The sequence below is a fragment of the Limulus polyphemus genome, unplaced genomic scaffold (genome assembly GCF_000517525.1).
Source record: "Limulus polyphemus unplaced genomic scaffold, Limulus_polyphemus-2.1.2 Scaffold607, whole genome shotgun sequence".
NCBI classification, from domain to species: Eukaryota; Metazoa; Arthropoda; class Merostomata; order Xiphosura; family Limulidae; genus Limulus; species Limulus polyphemus.
The window spans coordinates 34,524-56,900 of NW_013666217.1; the positions used below are offsets into that span (position 1 = coordinate 34,524).

Genomic DNA, 22,377 nt, shown 5'->3' on the forward strand with positions numbered 1-22,377 from the left:
CTCTTGACATTCCTGTGTGTTGAGCTAGTGTAAACTGTGATGTCCAATCTTGTACAAATTGCTGCATATCAGTTTCAAAAACAACAAAACTTAGAACAAACTACAATAATGAAAACCTACCTATAAATTGTTATAACAAATCCTTTACATACAGCATACCATTCATACTGAGTTAGTACCAAAGAAAGTCAAGTCAGCAGACAAATAAATCAAACTCAAGTTATTCAGAACAATGGAAAAAAACAAACAAACTCATTTCTATAAGTATTTTTCAGCACACCAACTGTGTTAATCTTGTGAAGCTATTAGCATGCCAAACTACTTACAATATGAAAAAGTACAGATGCTACAAACAATCAGCTCAGGTCATTCAAAAGTTTCTATATAAGGAGCTAAACACATCACAGATTGTTTTTAAACATACTACTACCTTTCATACAGGAACAGATACTGGCCTTGTTCTTGAGCATTATCAACTATCACAGTTTCTAGTTCATCTATTTCCACTAATCATTATGTTTTTGTTTAAAGCAAGTTAAATTACCTTATTCAGTATGCTGAATATGAACAAAAAAGTGACATCTGAATCTGAACAGAAAGGTACTATCAGATTAAAAGCTTATCAACATCTAAACATGAACTCAGAAATATCAGATAAAGAGCACATCCACAGATGAATGTGAACATAATACTACCATCAAATAAAGAGCATATTTACAGTCCTTAAACTAAATACTCAAATCGATTCAATTCACAATGTACTTTAAAACTATGTGACCACTGTAACAAAATTACGGTATTTAAAGTCTTTGCCATAATTTAATCACATTTTCTTTTACATCTAAACTAACATTTACATATTTCTAGTAATATTGAGCTTATACGGCTACATTAAGAAAAAGAATAAACATATGAGCAGTACAAAACAGAATTGCAGAATCTGACAAAAAATTAGAATAATAGTGAAAACTTATTGACACTACCATTTTATATAATAAAATAATACTGTTACATTATTTTGGTGCAATCATGTTTTCGATGTGAACAATATATGTTAAGTAATTTAATCTCAACAAACATCTAGTGCTTGCATTTCATAATTTCATATAATTTTTGACATTACTTTTTTGTGTGTGCATAAATATATAGATACACACACACACACACACACTAAAAGCTTTTACCGATTGTTTATTTAGACATATTAAAGCTTAATTTTATGTGTTTAGAAAACATGCCTGAATTTATTTTTCTAAAAATAATTTTAAAGTAGATTTTGGCTTGGCACATATACTTCTTATTTGTTTTAAACATACATACAATAACTTGTCCTTGTTTCACTAATGTAACTTGTTTTCCTGGATTTTTAATGAGCTATCTGTGCTCTACCTATCACAAGAATGGAAACCCAGTTTCTAACATTGTAAGTCTGCAGACATAGCACTGTAGTTACCCATTCTGTAAAGATGAAAAGCTATAAAAGTTGTTTAACTTATTTTGATTATAAATAATTATACTTCTTTCTTCAGTACAAAAGTACTTGGCTTTGAATATAAAATTGATCTTTATAACTGTAGGGTTGTGATCCTGTTTAATTTGCAAATTAAAATAGTTAATAGTTTTCTTGTACAACTGTACATCTGAAACAAAGATGATATAATACAGTTTAAGATACTTAAATATTACAACGTATGCATCTAAACCAAACTAATGTACATGATATACATTCATTATTACCCCCCCCACCCATACGACCAAAACATTTATTCTTCTCATTTATTTTCTTGCTTTTACAAAACATAAACCAATACAAAACTTTTACATTTGTTCTTTTCAAAAAAGTGAAATGACAATAAAGACTGCATGGTCTAATTTTCCATAAACCAAAGCCCAACCTGTATGCTTTAAATTATTACTCTGTCATGAAGTATGAGCCAAGAGGAGGCTATTATGTTTAAGTAATTTTTACCCCCCACCCCCTCATGAGTTTTTAGCAGTGCTTGTTAAAAACAGGTTATACTCAGTTAGGTTTAAATGTTTCAATAATATTTTGTACTGGAATCTGATAACTTTGATAAATTTATGAACTCCAATCACTGTTTTATTCATAATACATTTCTGAAAGAAATCTCTGTTCAATATATATTCTACATCTTTGGAGAAATACATAATGAATATTGTACAATCAGATTTTGATTATAAAAAAGTTTGTTTTTTAAGTGCAAAGTTGCACAATGGACTATCTGCATCATGCCCACAATAGGAATTAAACCCTGAATTTTAATGTTATAAACCATCAAATTTATTGCTGAGATACCATGGAGCAATAATAAAAAAAAAGACAACATATAAGTATGTGTGCTTAATAAAATGTTATCTCAATCTTCGATATATTTGGATAATGCAAAATTGGTCAAATTCATGGATGTTACAAAAAAAAAACCAATACAAGAAAGTTCAACATTTGTCGTCAATGAGAAAAAGTAAAAAACCGATTGGTTACATAAAGGCAGTAAATACGTTTGATACGTATCACTGGCATAAGTCACATCAAACTTGTGACTGGTTTTGCAAGGGTCCACTTTTTTAAAAAGACACAAACCTATTTACATTATTAAAGCTACACAATCATAACTAGTTCTTTAACATCAGTGTTTTGATTTTTATAACTTCTAACTAAACCAGTTGAGCTTCAGTAATTCAATAAATGAATGTCTGAAATGTCCTATAAAAACAAACACATGCTGCAAGTATTTTTTCAATGAAATGTCAAAACATAGTCAAGATGATTAGACTAGATTATCATCAAAAATGCAGCTTAAGCACAGTCCAACTATGGCAGTTTTGGAAAATTCGTTCCATGTAAAAATAAGCAAACTACTTAACAACAAAAAGAAATATATATAAGAATAAGGTTTAATAATCAACGAATAAACAGTATTATATTGAAAAATATGGGAGTTGTTCCTTTCTTAAAAAGACACAAATAAATGAAACAATTTTTCAACACTTTCATTAGAATTTATATTATGCGATGTTAAGATAATGAAAAATAACATCTTTTAGGTTTTATAGGTTCACAACAATACATAAGAAACACGTAACTTAAAGGTCCGAGGAAAGCTAGATGTAAGTATTTTCAATTGATTGATCAGTTCTGCAGGACCTTTCACCTGATAAATTTTGCATCACAAGTGGGATTATGTATTTACTGTTTCAGTAAGACAGATTGCAATGATAACAAATTTTTCCCCAAGTTATTTGATGTGAAGTTGTCCAACAAGAGAAATATAATAACTTTATCAACAATGTTCAGAAAAACAGTTTTGATATCAAAGCAAATTAATAACTGGTGCATCTGCAAAACACAATCTAGGTAAATACTTAATAATGAAAGTGAGATAAGTTTTATGAGGACATATTTACTTATTTTCACTTTGAAAAAAAACAAAGCCAGGTAAGTATCTTCACAAATGTGATAAAACGTAGTTTATGTACCAAACACACACACACAGAATTCAGCAACTAGTAAGTGTTAAAAATAAAAGTCATGCCATCCATTACAAGACTGTGAAACTAAACCATGTTAGAAAATTAACACCATGCAACAGCAACTTTCTTTCATTCAAAATATAACTATATGATAACTTCATAATTCCTAACCACTAAAAAAAAAGTTTGAACATATTTATTTAACTTATTGAATTATTTGAGAATAAAAAGTGTGTTAAGTTATATTTGAATGTAATATCAAAGTGATCGAGCATGTGTGGTAGGTGTTAAAAAAAATATATGGATGAATGAAGACAACCATTTCTTGTTAACTCAACTGGTATTAATACACTTGAAAATAATCAAAACAAGCCATCCAAAACATTTTAATTGTAAATAAAATTCACGTATTTTATATGTTAATTTCTGTAAACCAAAATTTTGCTCTATCTTTATTCTGTACTTTATAAAAATGCACATTATATATATCTTTGTATATTGTTATTTATAAAGATAATACAAAGATAGGTGTCACTACAAAATTATCTAAACAAATCAGTAAATCGATGACTTAAAGGTTGTTTTTGCTATCATTGACTGTACAAGATGTGAGCATTAAGTCACGATAGTAAAACATTTTGGAAATAACTAAGACAACATACATAAATATTGTTAGTGTAATTTTATAAAGTGATGTAAACTTTGTTTCGTGCTTTAACACAATTACACTTTGTTTATATTTACTGTTAGCTGCTGGTTGCACACAGGTTATAAATCCACCCCTTGCAGAGATTGTGTTCAAAAGTATTTTTTTTCCAGAAATAAACTAATTTCCCTTCCAATTTTTACACTATTTTTAATTATGAAGCAGTGGCCAATACTGATTCTTTTTAAGCTGCTTGATCAACCCAAATCTTTTTTTTGTCACCTTTCATAGATGTTTACATGAAATATACATTTTCATCCAGCCCAAGAACAGCCGACTTAGATTTTTCACTTCTTTTTTTCTTTGACCTTCAATTAGCTGACTACCCTAAACCTATCAGTAAAACAAGTTGTGTTGATACTTCAACACAAGATCAATCACCCTCACATATAATGACAATAACTGTATTTGACAGATATAATGGCATTATTGGGTGAAAAAGTCAAAAAATATTAATGTATGGCAACAAATGTTTTTATAATTTTGAATGACATAACTTCTTACTGCAAAGTAATTAATTTTCCTCATTTTTCAACAATAGTCACAAACAGGACTCTTCTCTATCAAATTTCTGTGTTCGCTGAGCATTGTCCATGCAGAACAAGTTCATAAAGGATATCTTGAATACCTTAATATATTGGCATGGACAAGATTTGGTCTTTCACTGCCATAATGGTGTAAATGTTGCTCCTCGAGTTGTAAGTGTTAACAATTCTACACAAGTTTAGTAAATTGGCATGTGGTTATGAGATAATTTTGGGAATGCTAAATACATTAACATCATTTTAAGGCCACAATATTACTGTTATTGTTTTTTTTTTTTTAAATCAAAACCACCTCAAGTTAATGTTGTAAATCCAAAGTTGTTAGCATGATGTTAATTTCACGCTGTTCATGATTTAGTTTAAATTTTATTCAAATATTTTGTTTGAAGAATGTTGATTTTCTTAATAAGCTGTGTCATTTATAGCTACATTTTACAAAAGCAAAATAACATGAGTATAATTTTACTAAACACAAAATTTATAGGTACAACGAGGAGTGACTGCCAAGGAACATTATTTAAAAATACTAAATATTGCTTAACAAAGACAAAATCAAACAAATTTTAATCTTAAAAATGATTCACCTATGAAATAAATCTGAGAAAGTGAAATTTTGATTTAACATAGCTAACATATGATGAGCATAACCATAAATTCCACTTTTGTGGCAAATTCTGACTGACTGCTGATACTGACTAGCAGTTGGAAAATAGCCTTAATAATCACTTGTCTAGCAGAAAAAGATAGCTAATTAAAATTACGAATTCCAAGGCCTAACGATGATGAAAAATATAATCCCTGAAAAGTTTTATACCACAATATGCAGTGGAATTTCGGAAGCTCAATATAAATAATTTTCATCGGCAAAAAGTTAGACAGAAATGAAAACTTATCCATTATAATTAAGCTGTTATAACTAAGAAACTTGTACTGACACGTAACTGAAATTGTAGTAGTTATTATAGAAATCATAATATTTTGAATCTCTTCTTGGAAATGTTGTGTTTTTTACAGGTAGAATATAATGAAAAACACTTCTTATCTGTTAGAACATATATATTCAAAAAATACTTCAAATAAATATTCCCAAAGCAAAGTATCAAATTAATGACAATTCAACCAACTGGATGTACTTAAACGTACACAATCTTTGTTTTAGAAATATTCTCTTTACTCATCCTTAAGGCGAGTATTTCCACCATTAACCGAGAAGGATCGATTCTCTCGTCTCAAAGTCCAGTTTCCAAGGAAGCGCAGGCGACGCAGCAATTCCTGCCTCATGGCTGCTGTGAATTTTGTAACTAGACATAATGCTGTGGCTCCAGCAAATACCACATTATAAAAAAGAATGATGTAAAAATTTCCTAACCACTCAATTCTTCCAAACTCTCCTAGCAGATCAAAGTTAGTAATTCCTGAAAAAAATACAAACTTCACTATTTACTTTCACTATATATGTGAATAAATATATATTCAATCCAAATGGTCTTTCATTTTGTGGCACTGTCTTTTAGATTTACACATAAATCAAAACAGTCTTGCTACAGACAGGTTGATCGTATATAATTTTCAATTCTGCAATACTTCTAACGATAATAACCTGAACCTTTGCAACAAAACATATCTGAATTTTAAACTTATACATATTATACCAAGTTTTATGCAAGAAGGTCAAGCCAAGTTGTTTATCTGGGGAAATGATACTTTATCAATTACTTAAAACATGGTTCTTACACTTTTGGGTTTAACAAATTCCAAGGGCTTTTCCAATACTACTAAGCAGATAAAATGAGCCTTTTAAGTTTGCTAGTAACTAAACACTTCATGCCTAAAACAGTTCTTTTTGTATCAGTCTGTTGTTAAGTTAATAATTAGAAAAAGACAATAGCATTTAGTTCAGTTTTTATTAAAACTCTCAAATAATTATTATATTTTGCAAATCCAGCATGTCTTCCTAAGATTTTTGTGTTTTGTTCTTTTGTGAGACTATCATAAATTATGTATTGAAGGTCCTATGAAGCATGCATGAAAACCAACACAGTTGTTAATAACAAATATGCAGTGAGTCAATTTTCTTTCTACAGTGTTTATAAAATTAACAACACACACACACACTAGTAATTTAAAAACTTTTAAGGAGGAAGTTTAATGTTGACCAACATAATCACTAATAACAAACATGCAGCAAGTTGATTCACTTTTTACAGTTTTTATAAAATCAACAGCACACACATACAATAGTAATTTAAAAACTTTAAGGAGGAAGTTTAATGTTGACCAACATAAAGTCAACACACAACAGCAGTTTAAAAAAAACTTTAACAAAGGAGTTTAATGGGTGGTGCTAAAATAATAGTTTGTATCCTCTTTATATGTTAAAATAAATAATTTATATTACACAAGTTAATTTTTTAATGAAAAATAAATAATTGCAGTTTTCCTACAACACAAAAGATCAATTAACATGATCAGTAAGAAAAATTAGCTGCAATTCAAAGGTTGTAATCAATCAGTCACTGACTGATTATCTGTGAATGTCACTGGCAGGATCTTTATATTAATAAGCCAAAGGCCCGCAAAGCCTAACTTGTGGGTGACAGTACTCTAGGTGGTAATGAGTTGAAGAAAACTGTCAGTTATCAATTACAAAGTTTCTCTTGGGCCTCTATCCAACAGATTAGTACTGATTAGCTGGAGCTTGATACATTTCTACAAAACATGGATTATCACACACACACTGGTTAATCAACTCAAATCAGAGAACATGAAAATGTGTAATCTGATCAGAATTTGAATTTAACAATTAAAAATTAAGTTTTTTTTTCTGCAGAATGAACTGATTTTCTGTGTTTATTCACCAATCAAACCACAGCTATAAAGATTTGATGAAAGCAGGAGAAATGCCAATAAGTGTTTGCAATACCACAGTTTATTCATCTATTATTCACTTGTAGCTGCCACAATTTTTATTTAATCACTTTTGCCAGTTTTACACAAATAAAATTAAATTAAGGGCCTTTCCAGGCTCATGAGAGCAAAATTATATATTTCTATATGTTTCCAAGACCTGTGAGAACCATGTTAAAAAGTGAAAACCTTTTTTTTGTCGTTTTTCTCACAACAAATTTGTTCAGATCTTTATAGTTTGGATAACTTTTGTAGATATGAGAAATGACTAGCCGAGTATATCGGTAGGTATAAACTTTATAAGTGCTCCATTAAATCTGCTCACTTGTATCCAGAATCATAAAACTTTCACAATATGTTTTACCTTTACAATTTTATATCTACAATAACCTTGTGAAGCCTAAGGAGTTAGAAACTAGATTATTACTTTTTTTTATTTATGAAGCAAATTGTTTACTTTTAATTCCTCCTGAATACAAGTATTTTCATACGTTTAAGTCAATGATATGAAATTAATTAGAAGTAAACTGTAATAGGTAAAGCTAAAACTAATTACAATACCTAAAGGAAAATAAATATATGTAAATCACTGATAAAGAAAGAAAGAAAATGATATTAACTGACGATACCAGGAGTAAGGATTTACCTAATGTTCGTGTCAATACAGGCAAAGCTGAGCTGAGAACAAGAAGTACTGCACAATTTCCCACAACTTGTGTCATGGAAGTATCGTGCACTGTGGGCTGAATACGACAGAACAGGGGTAAAGTGTACAATCCTACCACTGAAGCAGACCATAAATATCTAAACAGAGTTAAGGCTTTATCTACGTCTCCATCAAGTTTATAATTATATGTATCAAGGTCGAATCCCATATCAGGCCTTATTACTACTAACTGGGTCTTCACGACCCAACCTGCAATATAGCAAGAAACATGTTCCAAAATAATTAATAACCACTAAAAGGGCTAAGTTATTTCCCGGTCTAAATATATTTATTATTACCTTTCTCAATATTATAAAATACTTATTTTGTTAAACAATTCTCTTATATTTTTATCAACAAGTCACCTGCTATCTATCTTGTTCAGCTCTGGTCTTACATTGGTAATCAATAATTTCTCAATATAGTAGAAATCCATAAAAATTTGACACATCTTAAGGTATCATTCAGAAAGCATCAGAATGACTGATCAACCAATAAATGTTAAAATTCTATATTAATTACACTGCTCACTGGTAATAAAAGGTCACCTCACTCATCTCATACTCTTCATAAATCTACTATGTTGAATATTCTTATTAAAATATTGTCATATATTTGAAACAATGAAACAAAGCAATAACTATAAAGTATACATTTTTTGAATTTTGTTTTTTCATGAAGAATGTTGTACGACAATCATGAAACTCTTTGTGCAGTTCTTTGATATCAGTAATAAGTTTTTTGCAACCAGGCATTTTGTATTCTTAGAAACCACAGTAAACTGGGAAAATTTCTGAAGTATCAACAATTTTATATTTGATTTGTTCTACACCTTATTGAAAAAAATTCTACAAACTATATATCTCTGGGTTTAACCATGAGATGATTGCACGTCCAAATAATAACAACCAAGTTGAACCTTATGATCGTTTCTCTGATATAATACCAACTTTATGAGAGTCACAAATTTAGCTCAATCCTCCCCTTTTAAGCACTTGTATTTTATAGAATTAAAAGGTAGTACCCTGTGGCTTTAAATATTTTATTTTCTAAGACAAATATATCTATAGGTTTTAATGTTTTATAAGTTATCAAGTTATAACAGCAAAACCTTTACAGTCTCATGCCTTATCATGTTCAGTCTAATGTTATCTTTTTTTAAGAATAATTTCTATACATTTATTAAGCACCTAAACTATCATTACAGATTAGTTTAAAACCTATGTGTGCATGTGTAAATCTAGCACCAGCAATATATCTTGAAAATAATCACACTCATCTTTGTTAAGAATGTTAACCTTATGCATATCAGAGGATCAAAATGCACGTTATGACCTTTTTACAGAGTTACATTCAAAATTTAATTAAACTACTTTATTATCAATGTATGTCAATAAGTTTGGCATAAAAACATAGTGAATACTTTAAATTTTTATATTATCTAAATTTCAAAATGATATGTTAAACAAATGCTCAAATCTTAAACTCTGTGTCAAGTGATACATCTAGCACTCTGATTACCTCATTTTACTTTTTCTTTCTATCCCTTTTGTGCAATTAATAAATCAGATACACATATTGACAACCCAGAATATAAAATGTGAACGTTCAGTCTCCTGCTTTACTGAGATATCATTATTTTTGGCACACCCACATGACATGCCCTCTATTTCTCTTTCAAAAAGTATGTTTATAATTCTCTCTCTCACATTGCTATTGGACATGTTTATAACCAATATACAGAGAAATTTCTGAATCACATGAATCTGAAAATTGTCAAATTGTATTTGATGCTCAGACCCAGTAACTTGCAAAGAAATCTTGAGATGTGTTCAGTAAACTCACTGCACTGAGCAGAAGTAATAATTTTAACCTAGTTATAGCTTAGCTAGCTAAAAAGGCAGATAAAGTAGTAGTTTTTGAACATTCTGTTCTGGTGCCAAATATACTTTTTATGTTACAAAATACGTATTTGAAAGCAACAGAAATTTTGCGGATAAACAATAATGTGTGAAAAAAATGTTATTTAAGTACATTTTTCAGTACAAATAGCCCTATTTACTTAAGTAAATCTCGGATTTCTTATTTATGTCAGCTTTTATATATTTTTAGCAGTTTCTTTTTCCATGTACAAACTATTAGCTCATAGCTCTGTCATATCTTGACCAATTTGAGATCTAATTACAGTTTTAGACTTAGGAGGTCAAACCCTTTTAATTGATGTATTTGTCCATGCCCAAGGTCTCATAAATTAATTTACTCTAATCCTACCTAAAAGAATTTTGATTTAAGGGTAGGCTGGTAGAGATCCTGAGGAGTAATAAAATCAAATCAAGTATACTCGCGCCCCACACTTGGTATTGCTGGTGCATAAAAATATAGCTAATAAAATAGAAAATAAAGGTCTTGTGGATTAATTTACTCTAATCCTGACTAAAACAATTTCAAGTGCCATGGCTATTGAGGATTCCTTCTTGTTTATGTTACTAAAACGTAAAAACTAGAAATTTACTAGGTTAGATAACAAAACATAAAAGAAGAAAATTCATATGACCAGCTGCAGCTAACTACATCATGCAATTAAACTTAGTTGTTTACACTCAGTTCTCCTGCTGTGGTTATTTTAGTACTATGCCATTAGATAAGGCATTGTAAAGTAATAAAATTAAAAGCAAACAGATGTGAAATGTTTAGAAAACTGAAGCTGTGTTAGAATAAATAATTGTCTTTTAAAATCTAATGCCATTCTAGGGAATGAAAAAAAGGCATTAGTCATTTCATTTTGAATTTTTCAATATTCATTTCTCACATAAGATAACACCGAAACAACACTATGGAAACTGGAATCAAAGGATACAAGATAAGGACTATTTCTAAGGCAGCTCCAACTGGTCCTAGAGTTGACAGGGAGCTTATACCTAGAGAAAATTGCTGAAAAAAGTTCTTTTGTTAGTTTGACCCATTACATTATAATGTACAGTGAAAGAAAGAAATGAAACATTTCATCAAACTGTCAAAATCGAAACTCAGAAAGAAAATATACTTACATCTTATAATTTTATGTTACAACCTTAAAATAGATAAATAATCAAGCATTCTATCACCTTAAAATTAATGTTTACCATATACTGAACACTGATAATAGAGAGGTACATATGTAAAATCTTAAAGATAAATTAGGTAAAGTGTGCAGTATTTGATAATACTTGTTTATGATATCATTAAAAGTATACTTACATCTGAGAAAGCAACCACAAAGATTTGGTCAGTCAGTTAGTTTGTTTCAGAAACTTCTTGCAAGGCTACACGAAGGCTATATACACATATCCATTCCTAATTTTGAACTGTTAGTTTACAGGGAAATTAGCTAGTCAACAGCACCCACTGCTAACTCTTGTTTGACCAAATTTTGGGATTTGACTGTTACTCTTATAGTGCATCCATATCCCAAAATGCAGGGTGTAATTTTGCAGCAATAAGCCCTGAACTGTGAACCCTCGGATCCACAGCCAGTGTACATTTGGCCACGCCCTGCTTGACTATCAGGGACACGTGTCTATGAGATTTAATAACTAACTTGTCAGGATCTCCATATTTATGTAAAATCAAACTAATCAAGATTAATCCAAACTGTTGTGTGGGGGATAGTTATTCTATGAAAATGAAAAGTATTAAATATATTTTGCAATTTTGATACAATAACAATTTGGAACAGTAAAGCTGATTTTTATAGGTGTGCTACAATACTACAACAATTCAATAACAATAGATTTTAGTGTTTAATAACAAAAAAATGAATGGTTGTTTAGACTTTTTTTTACTGACAAAAAATTCTCTCTTTTGACAGATGTTTTAGAAAATTATAGGTTTACAGAATCACAGATAATTTTATGCAGAATCCATTAGAGGAAACATAAAAATGTTTACCTATCCATTCATCTATGTAAACTACTGTATCTAGAGTTGTAGATAACTATAATCAAGTAATTTAAGAATTGTAACAGACGTTTTACAGTTCCTCGGGTTACTGAAGATACAGTTGCAGAATTTTACTTTTTATTGTCTGATTATCTTCCTCTCACTCCTTTGATAAAATTAATGGGTATTGATAAACTAATAAAAACATTTAAACAATTTGCATGTTTAATGAAAGCATTCCTACAGAGAATTTTATCTGTTAAATACAAGACCAAGTTTTTGTATTCATCTTAAAGGAACTTCAAATTGAAAAATGGAGAGGATTTAAATTGATAAGCCCAATTAAAAAGCAGTCAAACAAAGCATTTATGATAGCAGAACAGATGGAAAATAACAGAGTTCATATTATATTACTTTTATTAGATCTTTTAATAAAAAACAATTACTTGCTTGATTGCTTCATGTATGGTGGTTTACTCATAAGTTATTTACATGAAAATGAATTAATAATTTCCAATTATAAAGCTATATATAACACGAAGGAATCCTCAAAAGCTGTGGCACTTGAAATTCTTTTACTCAGGATTAGAGTAAATTAATCTATAGGACCTTTCTTTTCTTTTTATTAGCTATATTTTTGTGTACCAGCAATACCAAGCATGAAGCACTAGTACATCCGATTCGATTTTATTACTCATTAGGATCTCTACCAGCTTACTCTCAAATTGAAATTGTTTTAGGTAGGTTTAGAGTAAATTAATCTACAAGATTTTGAAATGATTAAATATATCAATCGAAAGGGTTTCACCTTTTGAGACCAAAACTGTAATTAGATCTCAAATTGGTCAAGAGATGATGGAGCTACCAGTTAAAGTTTGTACTTGAAAAACTCAGAGCCATTCTATGAACTGCTATGCCGCAGCTAAAAACAAATAGTGCAGCACCACAAAGAAATTTTCTCATAAAATAGAATGTAAGCTTGCATAGTTATTAAATGATCTGAAGAAACTAAATTGACTAGTCATTTCTTGATAAATAATTTAATGTATACAGTATAGAGAACAATTAATTTGTTTTGAAAAGAACCTGAAAGTATTACAAATAGAAACAAGACTTACCTTAGAATATAAAGGAAGAGCTCGAATGCCCACTAAAAGTTCTAGGGTGTTGTGAGCTACCATTAAAACTGAAATTCCCTGAAAAATAATAAACAATAAATTATTGAAGAAACTTTAAAATTTTCATTAATAAGGTTGATTTAAAATCATATTTTTCTGATGTTGATTGTTTTATGATCACAATAGCTGAAACGTTTAACATGGAACTTCTAAAAAACAAACACTGAGTTGATCACCAAATTTCCATTTACACACACACACAGATAAACCAAAACCTAATCTGTGAACACTTACAGTTAATCCCAAGAGTAAAAGCATTACTACGGGATAGACCAAGTTCCTTCTTATGGGCGAGAGTTTAGTCTGATGCTCTAAAACGAATAAAAACACAATGTTTTACCAATTCCTTTTCAATTATAGAATAAATATGATTATCATTTGTAAGAAAGAGATACCCTTGCTTGGATAAAAAATAAAAAAAGGCTTACAGAGCATTTTTACTGCATGATTGATATATTCATTAAGAATATCACAATGCCATTTTACTTTTTATGCCTTTTACTTTAATGAGAGTACAAACAAAAGTAAGGTATTTCGTAATAACACAATAATACCTTACATACATAATAATAATATTTTAGATGAGATATTTATAAATTTTAACCAGTTTAGTCAGTCTTCATTTCAGAGCTCTATAAGTCAAATGATATGAATGGATAAATTTCATTAAATTTATACCAAAAGTTTACCTCACTATGCATTACTTTATTTAAAAAGACTTAACATTTTGATAAGTGATTTCCTTAATTTCAAAGCATAGTAACAAAACAAGTGCATACATACATACATACAGGTAAAAAATATGAAAGATAAAAAAAAGTGAAATATAACAAAGTGTGTACAAAAACAATGTATCATATATGGATTTAATAAATAGTTATTTTAAAAATATTAAGAGTTAACATAACCTTACCTAGTTCTTTTCTAACTCGTTCAGTTTCCTGAAGTTTTTGAACTAAGTGATTTGTGCCGTTTTGCACTGTACACGAATAGGCTGTTGCTGTGAATACACAAAATAAAGTAAATATTTACTTTTCTGTTTATCATACAGCATGTTGACAATTTATTGGCTATATAACATTGTGATGCCAATTAATCTTCATGGAATCGTTAATGAAATACATGTAAATGCTGAATTTAACTTTGGGAATCTATTTTGGTAACAATTAGCAGTACAGTGTTTTAAAATTTGGGCCTAAGCTTTCTTTTGGTACAAAAGCTATATAAAGTATATGCAACACTCATAATGATTAAATATCATTTTAGATTAAATTTAAAAGTCTTTAGTAATTGTTGAGTATGAAAGAATAGGTTTATTTCTCTTTAACTTACATGAAGGTAATACTGAAGATATACTATTGACCATGGCTGAATTTCTAAATTATCTCTTTTCCCACTACTAATCACTAAATACTTTTAAGAAACATGGCAAACCATTAAAGTATTACAAAAATCAATCTTATTATGATGATTAAACGGTACTTTTGAACTCCATTTATCATTTCTAAAAATTAAGCTAAAGTATCTCAGGTTTTATGATGTCACATTGACAGGATGATTCGAGCATTGTCATAATGACCGAATCTTATCTAATCTGTTTCAAAAGTTTCTTCTTGAAGCAGGAAGAAGTTAAAAGTTGGTTTTACTTTTAGAAACAAAACATATTACATAACTTTTTCTACACCTACATATTTACAACAATAATCTACATGCACAACTGTAGAGTATAAAGTACTACTAAATAATGCAAACAGTTGTATGTGCATGATTACAATTTTGTAAATACAAATATATTCACAAAAATATTTTATCATTTTGACAGAAGCTCCATCAATTTCATTTCAATAACAAATACAGTATTTGTATTTTGTACTTATGACAAAGATATTAAGGCTATCTACCAGTGCCCCCAATTTTGACCTACTGATCAGAAGGAAGAAAGCCAGTCAACAGCATCCTTCCACCTATGTTTGTCACTCTTATAATGCATACACACTTTAAAGTGCAGGTAAAATGCAAAACCCACCACCAATTTTTTGGTTACTCTTCATGTATAAAATGTCAGTCATATCTCACTAATTGAGTAATTTATTAAACCCCTGTTTACCAGCTCCAAAATTCATAGCTCTATTACAGAGTCAAACTGCAAAACTATAGAGAACCCGATCAATGAAACAGTGTAAAACAATTGTGTTGCTTAAAGCTTGTAAAACTGAGCTGACCAAACAGAGAGACAAAATACATTCACCACACAAATACAATATTCAATCACATACTTACAGTAGGCAGTGTTTTGTATTCTCATTCGAAGCCCTTCTTCTTCGAATAAAGCAGCATAATATTCATCATGAACATCTCTAAGAAACTGTGAAAAAATGTAACAAAATAATTTTATCTTAATAATAGAAAAAACAAGACTCAAAAATATCGACAATCCATGCGTAGCTTTAAGTCTATTTCAACATATTTTATTTTTATTTATTTTTTAATTGCTATTAGTTTTTCTGTAACCTGGTATGATTAGTTTTTGAGGTCATATGCTCACTGGCAAGAAACCTCATATATTTCTTTGATATACGTGACAACTGTTTTTACCTAAAATATACTAAACCTGTTAGAAGTAATAAAAAATGACATGCCAACATATAGGAGTACAAATACCACTATCATTTAATTTTTAAGACATTCAGCAAGTTGAGTATGCTGGCAAGTGTATCAGAGATCATTTCCACGTGTAGTCTATTGCAAAATTTGTAGATTTTGTACTGTATATTTAAAAGTACAATACAGTTAAAGGCTTAAAATATTTGTTTGTAGAAAAAAAAACTATTAATCTCTTTATTCTAAAATGTGCACTTAAAAATATCAAAAAGGAATACTAATGCTTAGAAGAAAGCCTGAAATGAAGGGGCTTAAAATACTGAACATGTTACTGTGAGGCGGTCCAATCATTTATCTGTATTATATATGGATTGGTTAGACTCAACCACTGATCCTTAGAATGAATTCATTACAGCTAACAATCTAAAAATGTTGACACCAACATATACTCTTATGTGGAGAGGATTTGATTGTGTGTTTAATTTCATACAAACCTACTCAAAGGCTACCTGTATTCCCAAATTTTGAAGTGATAAATTAGAGGAAAGGCAGCTAGTCAACACCACCCACCACCACTTTTTGGCATACTCTTTACCAGTAAATAGTGGGATTGACAGTCACATATAATATCTTCACAGTTGAAAGGGTGAGCATGTTTGGTGACAGTTTAGATCCTGCAATCCACAGATTGCAAGTTGAGCACCCTAACAATCGGGTCAGATATAGGATGGTGTTTACCAAACCATGTGGAGAGACTAAAGTATCACTATTTAATAAAAAATATTGATTAGATTAAAAAAAGATATACATACATAAAAAAATCACTTTGGGGATTTTTTTATATAATTTCTGCTAATGAATGATAACTGCATTTAAAATAAACTACAAAGAACATGAAATTACTGAAGCAAGTTGCATGACTAGAGGTTACTGAACAGAATATGAAATTATATTTTGATTGAATTACAACTAACATTTACAACTCTTAAAAAAACTTTCTGATTTCCCTGTCATGTTGTAATAAGTAGGCTAACAAACTGAAAGTACACTGTTTGGTCCATTTACAACAATCTCAATAATAATACAAAAATAATGCAACAAAAGCACTAATGGAAGCAAAATATGATAAACAACCATTATAAATTGGGGCTACTGTCAAGGTCATCCCTTACTGCCAACCATCAGCTTTGTGTGTGTTGATGGTGCTATCGTACAAAAGCTAGAAATACGGTTAAATTAATTTAATGTTCTACTTAATCTTTAATACTAAATTAAAATTTTTTCACTTTATATAGAAATAGAAATATTTTACCTTTGGTTTTATAACTAATCCTCCCACTACAGTAAACAGTCTAGCAAAGCCAACAGGTGTACACACTTTAGAAAGAAAATCAGAATATTATCAACAATTTGGAAGTATCAGACAGTATATAAATTGTGTATTGAATGTGAAAGAAAATAAAACTATTTGTCATTCTTATACCATATAAATTTTAATGTGGTTTAATTAGAAGCTAGATAAAAAGTGGGCTACATGTAGGTTGTTTATGCAAAGAGAGTAATTCACTTTTATCCTGTGAAATGTAGAAAACGGTAGAGTCCTCTTCCCATTTGTGTCTATGTATATGTATGTGTGTATATATATGGCTCCCACTTTTATACACAATTTGAAATTCAGACTTTTACTATGTAGTCAACCACTGGCTAAGCAGTCATATTCAAATTAGGCAAAAAATTCCACAGCCACATAATCACATCAAACTCAGGGCCCTTTAAATAAAAGAAGAATACTTCATATCCATTAATTATCATTTTTTGTATGTCTGATGAAAAACAATTTTCCAGAAATTTTGACAAAATCTGAAAATGAACAGTTATCTAAGGTATCTGAACCAATGATTTGACTCTTACTCATTAATGGGTGCAAAAATTCTTGACTGGCTCATGCCACTTCAAGTTCATTCGGTGACTCTATCCAACAATAATAATCACACACTCAATCTATGTGTAAGTGCTAAGTGTTTTTCTTCCCATCTTGACAGCAAGGAAGAGTGAGGACTTATGCAACACCAGCCTGAACATCAAACCAGGTAACCCAATTCATTTTTGTCCCTAATGGCCAAGTAGTGCATCTCTGCAAGTTCACCTTTAATAGTATACAAGTTTTAAGTTCTTAATTTTATAAGGCAATTTTAAATTAAAATCCAGAATTTCCCTTAGTGTGAGAAATGTGACATTTATTCTCTAGACATCCCCTCTTCTCTAGTTTATTTACCACCCCTCCAATAAGTATGAAGTTTAACGTAAAGTAATAATTATATTGTCATCGCTCAGGCAAATCATAATTTTCATAGCCTTCAATATTGTTTGGTTAAAGAGCCATCAAATAGAAAATCAGACCCCTTTTGCCACACCTACCTGCTACACCCCCTCTTTCAGGATTTTTCAATAGTTCTCTCTTATGTTTAATACTATATTACTTATAACCAATAGAAAGCCAAGGTCTTCATTTATCAAATGACATATTATATTATGATGATTTTCATACAGAGAAGTGTCAATTTCTCTTTCAGTACAAGTTTCATTCTCATGGGAATCACACTGACTAATCTGGATGAATGTGTAACAGCTGTTATCGCATAGTTAGAAAGCCAGAAAAATTGTGATAGTTATGGGACAATGTCTGCTTTTTATATGTTGTTATTTTATGTTCTTTGATACATTATTTAACTGAATAAAAATTATTTAGTACACTACTACCATTAGTATAAAAATAGTAGGCTTAAGTTTTAAAAAAAAAAGGCCCAGGTAAATACTTTATTTCTTGATTTTCATGTGTATTCCTTATTTATTATTATAACTAAAATGCAAAAATAGGAAACTCTTTAGGTTAGAGATTAGGTAAAATAAATAATAATAACATAATAAAAAAGTTTCATGGGGCATGCACACTAGCAGCTCGGAGTAGCTCATGGATAACATTATTCGATAGCATAACACGAGTCCTAAGTTCCCCAAGTATTTACAACTTATAATGGTGTGAATAGTAGTTAAACACAGTTCAAAGGGCAATAAAACAATAAAATTTAAGTATAAATAGATATATACTGTTATGAATTTAAAATTACTTTGGATAAACAAATGTAGTTTCATGTTACAATTTGAAGTAATTCTAGAAAGAAAAATAGGGTAATTTAGATTTATTTCAATTTTTTTTGGTTACAAGGTCAGTCAAATTGACCAACCCTTGTATAGAGTTAGGTAAAAAAAAAAAGAAAAGAAAAAATATAGTTTTCCTGAAAAAAAAATATATGAAAATCTTTAAAATATTTCATTAAAAAGTCAGATTTTTTTGTACGAAAAAAACTTGTAATGTTTACTGAAAGTTTGCCCAATTTTGTGAAAACACACATACTATATTAAAAGTTACTAGTATTGAAACTATAACAAGTACAAAGTGGTCACGTGGTCGGTCAATTTGACCAAGTCTGTGTTGAGAGTTAAAGCACAGAGAATTATTTGCTGATATATTTCAACTGGACCCAAAAATGATTTTTGAAACTGTAAAGCTTGCAGATGCAGAATATTCACCACTACCCAATCTTGTTGTTATGATTAGGGACATGATCTGCCAATACTTATAAAAGCAAATAGGATATTTTACTTTTTCTTGGCCAAAATTCAGAAGTCTCGTTGAAATATATAACTTAGTTTTAATGCCTGATGATGATGAGGAAGAGGAGACATTTCCAGAAACAGGAAACAATGAAGTTGAGGAAGAGAAAAAAAGAATTCATCAACCACTCATGCAAGGATTGTCTCTGACGTGTATTTGCCTTCACGAGTCATAATAATTTACATTTACAAGCTTATGAACACAATTTTATGGCATATATTGTAGTAATCACTCTTTCTGTTACTTAAGTAGCTTGTGAGCAAAGCTTTTTAAAGCTTAAGAGAATAAAAGTAAGTGTCAGAAGATCACTAATGAAAGAACATCCTGAAAACTTGATGGTGATCAACATGAAACAGATCTTGGAGACAGGTCAAACAGCGAAGGATTATTAACAATGTTTCTAACAGAAGTATTGAACTTAGAACACTGCTTTTACTTTGATTATCATCAGTAACATATCTGAATTCAGAATGATTTGTGACTCATTTTAGGTTGTGTTTGTATTTTTGTCTATTTTCATTTCCGAGATTAATTAAGTAGCAAATGTTGAATATTTTCTTATGTATTTGAACTTGTAGCATTAAATTACAATGTTCTTTTTGCAATCCTAACATGCATCAATGCTACCCCTGTAAGCTAAATCCCAAAGTCCTTTTTCAAAGCTAGTCTGCATTTCTTTATGGCTATACAAGATCATTTTAACATGAATAAGTCTGGCTTTAAAAATAACTCCCATAAGGCCTACTTGCACTTGCCAATGCAATGAAAGATTGAATTAAATACAGTCTATAAATGCAAAGTCTCATCTACTTAAAATGTCATTATTATAGAAAACACAGCAACTAGATCAACTAAAATTGCAAACAATAAAATGACTAGCCCAGAAAGACTTACCTAACAACATCAACACACCAAGACACGAGACACATGAGTACAAGAAAGGAAGGTAATACTTCCATACACCTGTTGAAGAAAACAAGAGTAATAACTGGTTTCAAATGTAAGTTTTAAAAATTCTGGAACATCACAAAACAAAAAAGCTATTAAAAAACAAATTATATGATAAATAATCTAAGCCACCATTATTTTTTATGTCATTCTTGATTATTTTAGTCTTATGTAATCATTTTAACTGTTTTACATATATATAAACTCAAATTATAACTTTTATCAATATGCCTATTTTTGCTTTTTTATGAAGCACTAAGCATCACATCATAATTAAGCTACAATGATTAGGTATTTTCAGTTAATGAATTTTAACCTCATTGCTGACTGAAGGTTTTTTTTATTCACTTTAATATATATATAATCAAACTAGCAGATACAAACTCAAAGTTCAAACTAGAAAAATATTGCTGAGGTTAATCTAAAAGCAGAAGACAGAATGAATATTCATATGACATAGTATGAACTATTTAAAAATTATCTAATGTTTAAAAATAACATTTATTACATAGTACACCTCTTTCTGATGACATGTTTATCGTATGGTTTTCATATTAGTAAGGATCTACAGTAGAACGATGGCAACAACAACCATCATTTGACACATTCAATATAGTTTGATGAAGATTGAATATGTATATTTCAAACGTTCAAGAATTAAAGGTTTGTTAGTGTACACACGTAGGTTATATTACATCATTCGTTGTATATCTTCTATATAATAGGGTATTATTATACAATCATTCTGTATTTCTATACGATAATTTATTTTCACTCAAAAACTAACATGAAGGAATAGGTTCTATATAATGAGAGAAGAATTATATTTCACTAAAAGTATGATAGTGATAATTTATTACTTACTTGTTATAGAGAACATATCATGATAGGATTAGATCAGGATAGCTACTGTGAAACAGTGATCCTGACCAAACCCTACTTAAAAGGCCAACTTGCCACTTAGCCCTATCTCGACGGGTCACGTATCAAAGGCCATGTCATCACTTTTGTTGACTTGCATTCAAAATTTTATTGAACTACTATTTTATGAATCTATGTCAGTAAGTTTGGTATCAAACTGTAGATTATATTTCAAATTTTAGTATTATATGTTAGTTAATTTCTTAATTTAAAAGTAAATATTAAAAAACACAGCTAAACATTGATTTTTGTGTGTCATGTGGTATGTTGACTGCAGCACTGGTTCCAATTAGATGTTTGTGATGTCAAAATACAAAATCTACAGTTTTGTATGAATTAGGAACTCAAACTACTGATATTGACAAGCTAGAATATAAAATAAGAATGTCTTATCTTTTCTATTTGCTAAGATATCGCTCCTGTACTGAATCAAACACAGTGCTCCCCCATTCCTGCTCACCTCTTTCTATTTTCAGAAACAGTCCCTTATATGCACTCACTTCTATATATTACACGAATAACCAATCAAAAGCTCAGAATGTCCCCTTAGTGAAAAGTTTTCTCAGCAATTTTGACATGTTATTGTGCTAATTTCATTCTTTTCACACAAGATTTCAAACGATGAGGTAAGTCTTTAGTGAGCTCAAAATTTTTTAGACCCAAATACAGCTTAGTTACTAGACTTGATAAATTATAGTGGAATTGTATGGTATCGATTAAGTAATTTATGATTTTTTGGGTATTTAAAATGTACATATAAAACCTAAAAAAAATTTCTT

General features: G+C 29.7%; 1 protein-coding gene across 3 annotated transcripts in view; it reads right to left on the bottom strand.

Annotated features, from left to right (window-relative positions):
* Positions 1-6: 6 nt before the first annotated feature.
* Positions 7-22,377, bottom strand: part of LOC106459432 (limb region 1 protein homolog) — a 42,604-nt gene continuing 20,233 nt past the window's right edge. For 2 of the 3 annotated variants that reach the window (XM_013919052.2, XM_022385933.1), the window contains 9 exons: positions 20,624-20,692; positions 17,366-17,430; positions 15,733-15,817; positions 14,366-14,452; positions 13,687-13,763; positions 13,393-13,470; positions 11,214-11,287; positions 8,297-8,454; positions 7-6,158 (listed from right to left, as the gene is read on the bottom strand). In XM_013919052.2, the coding sequence (XP_013774506.2) occupies positions 5,914-6,158; positions 8,297-8,454; positions 11,214-11,287; positions 13,393-13,470; positions 13,687-13,763; positions 14,366-14,452; positions 15,733-15,817; positions 17,366-17,430; positions 20,624-20,692 (938 nt within the window). In that variant the 3' untranslated portion in view covers positions 7-5,913. The remainder of the gene's footprint in view (positions 6,159-8,296; positions 8,455-11,213; positions 11,288-13,392; positions 13,471-13,686; positions 13,764-14,365; positions 14,453-15,732; positions 15,818-17,365; positions 17,431-20,623; positions 20,693-22,377) is intronic. The other variant, XR_002610570.1, reaches the window with a different exon arrangement.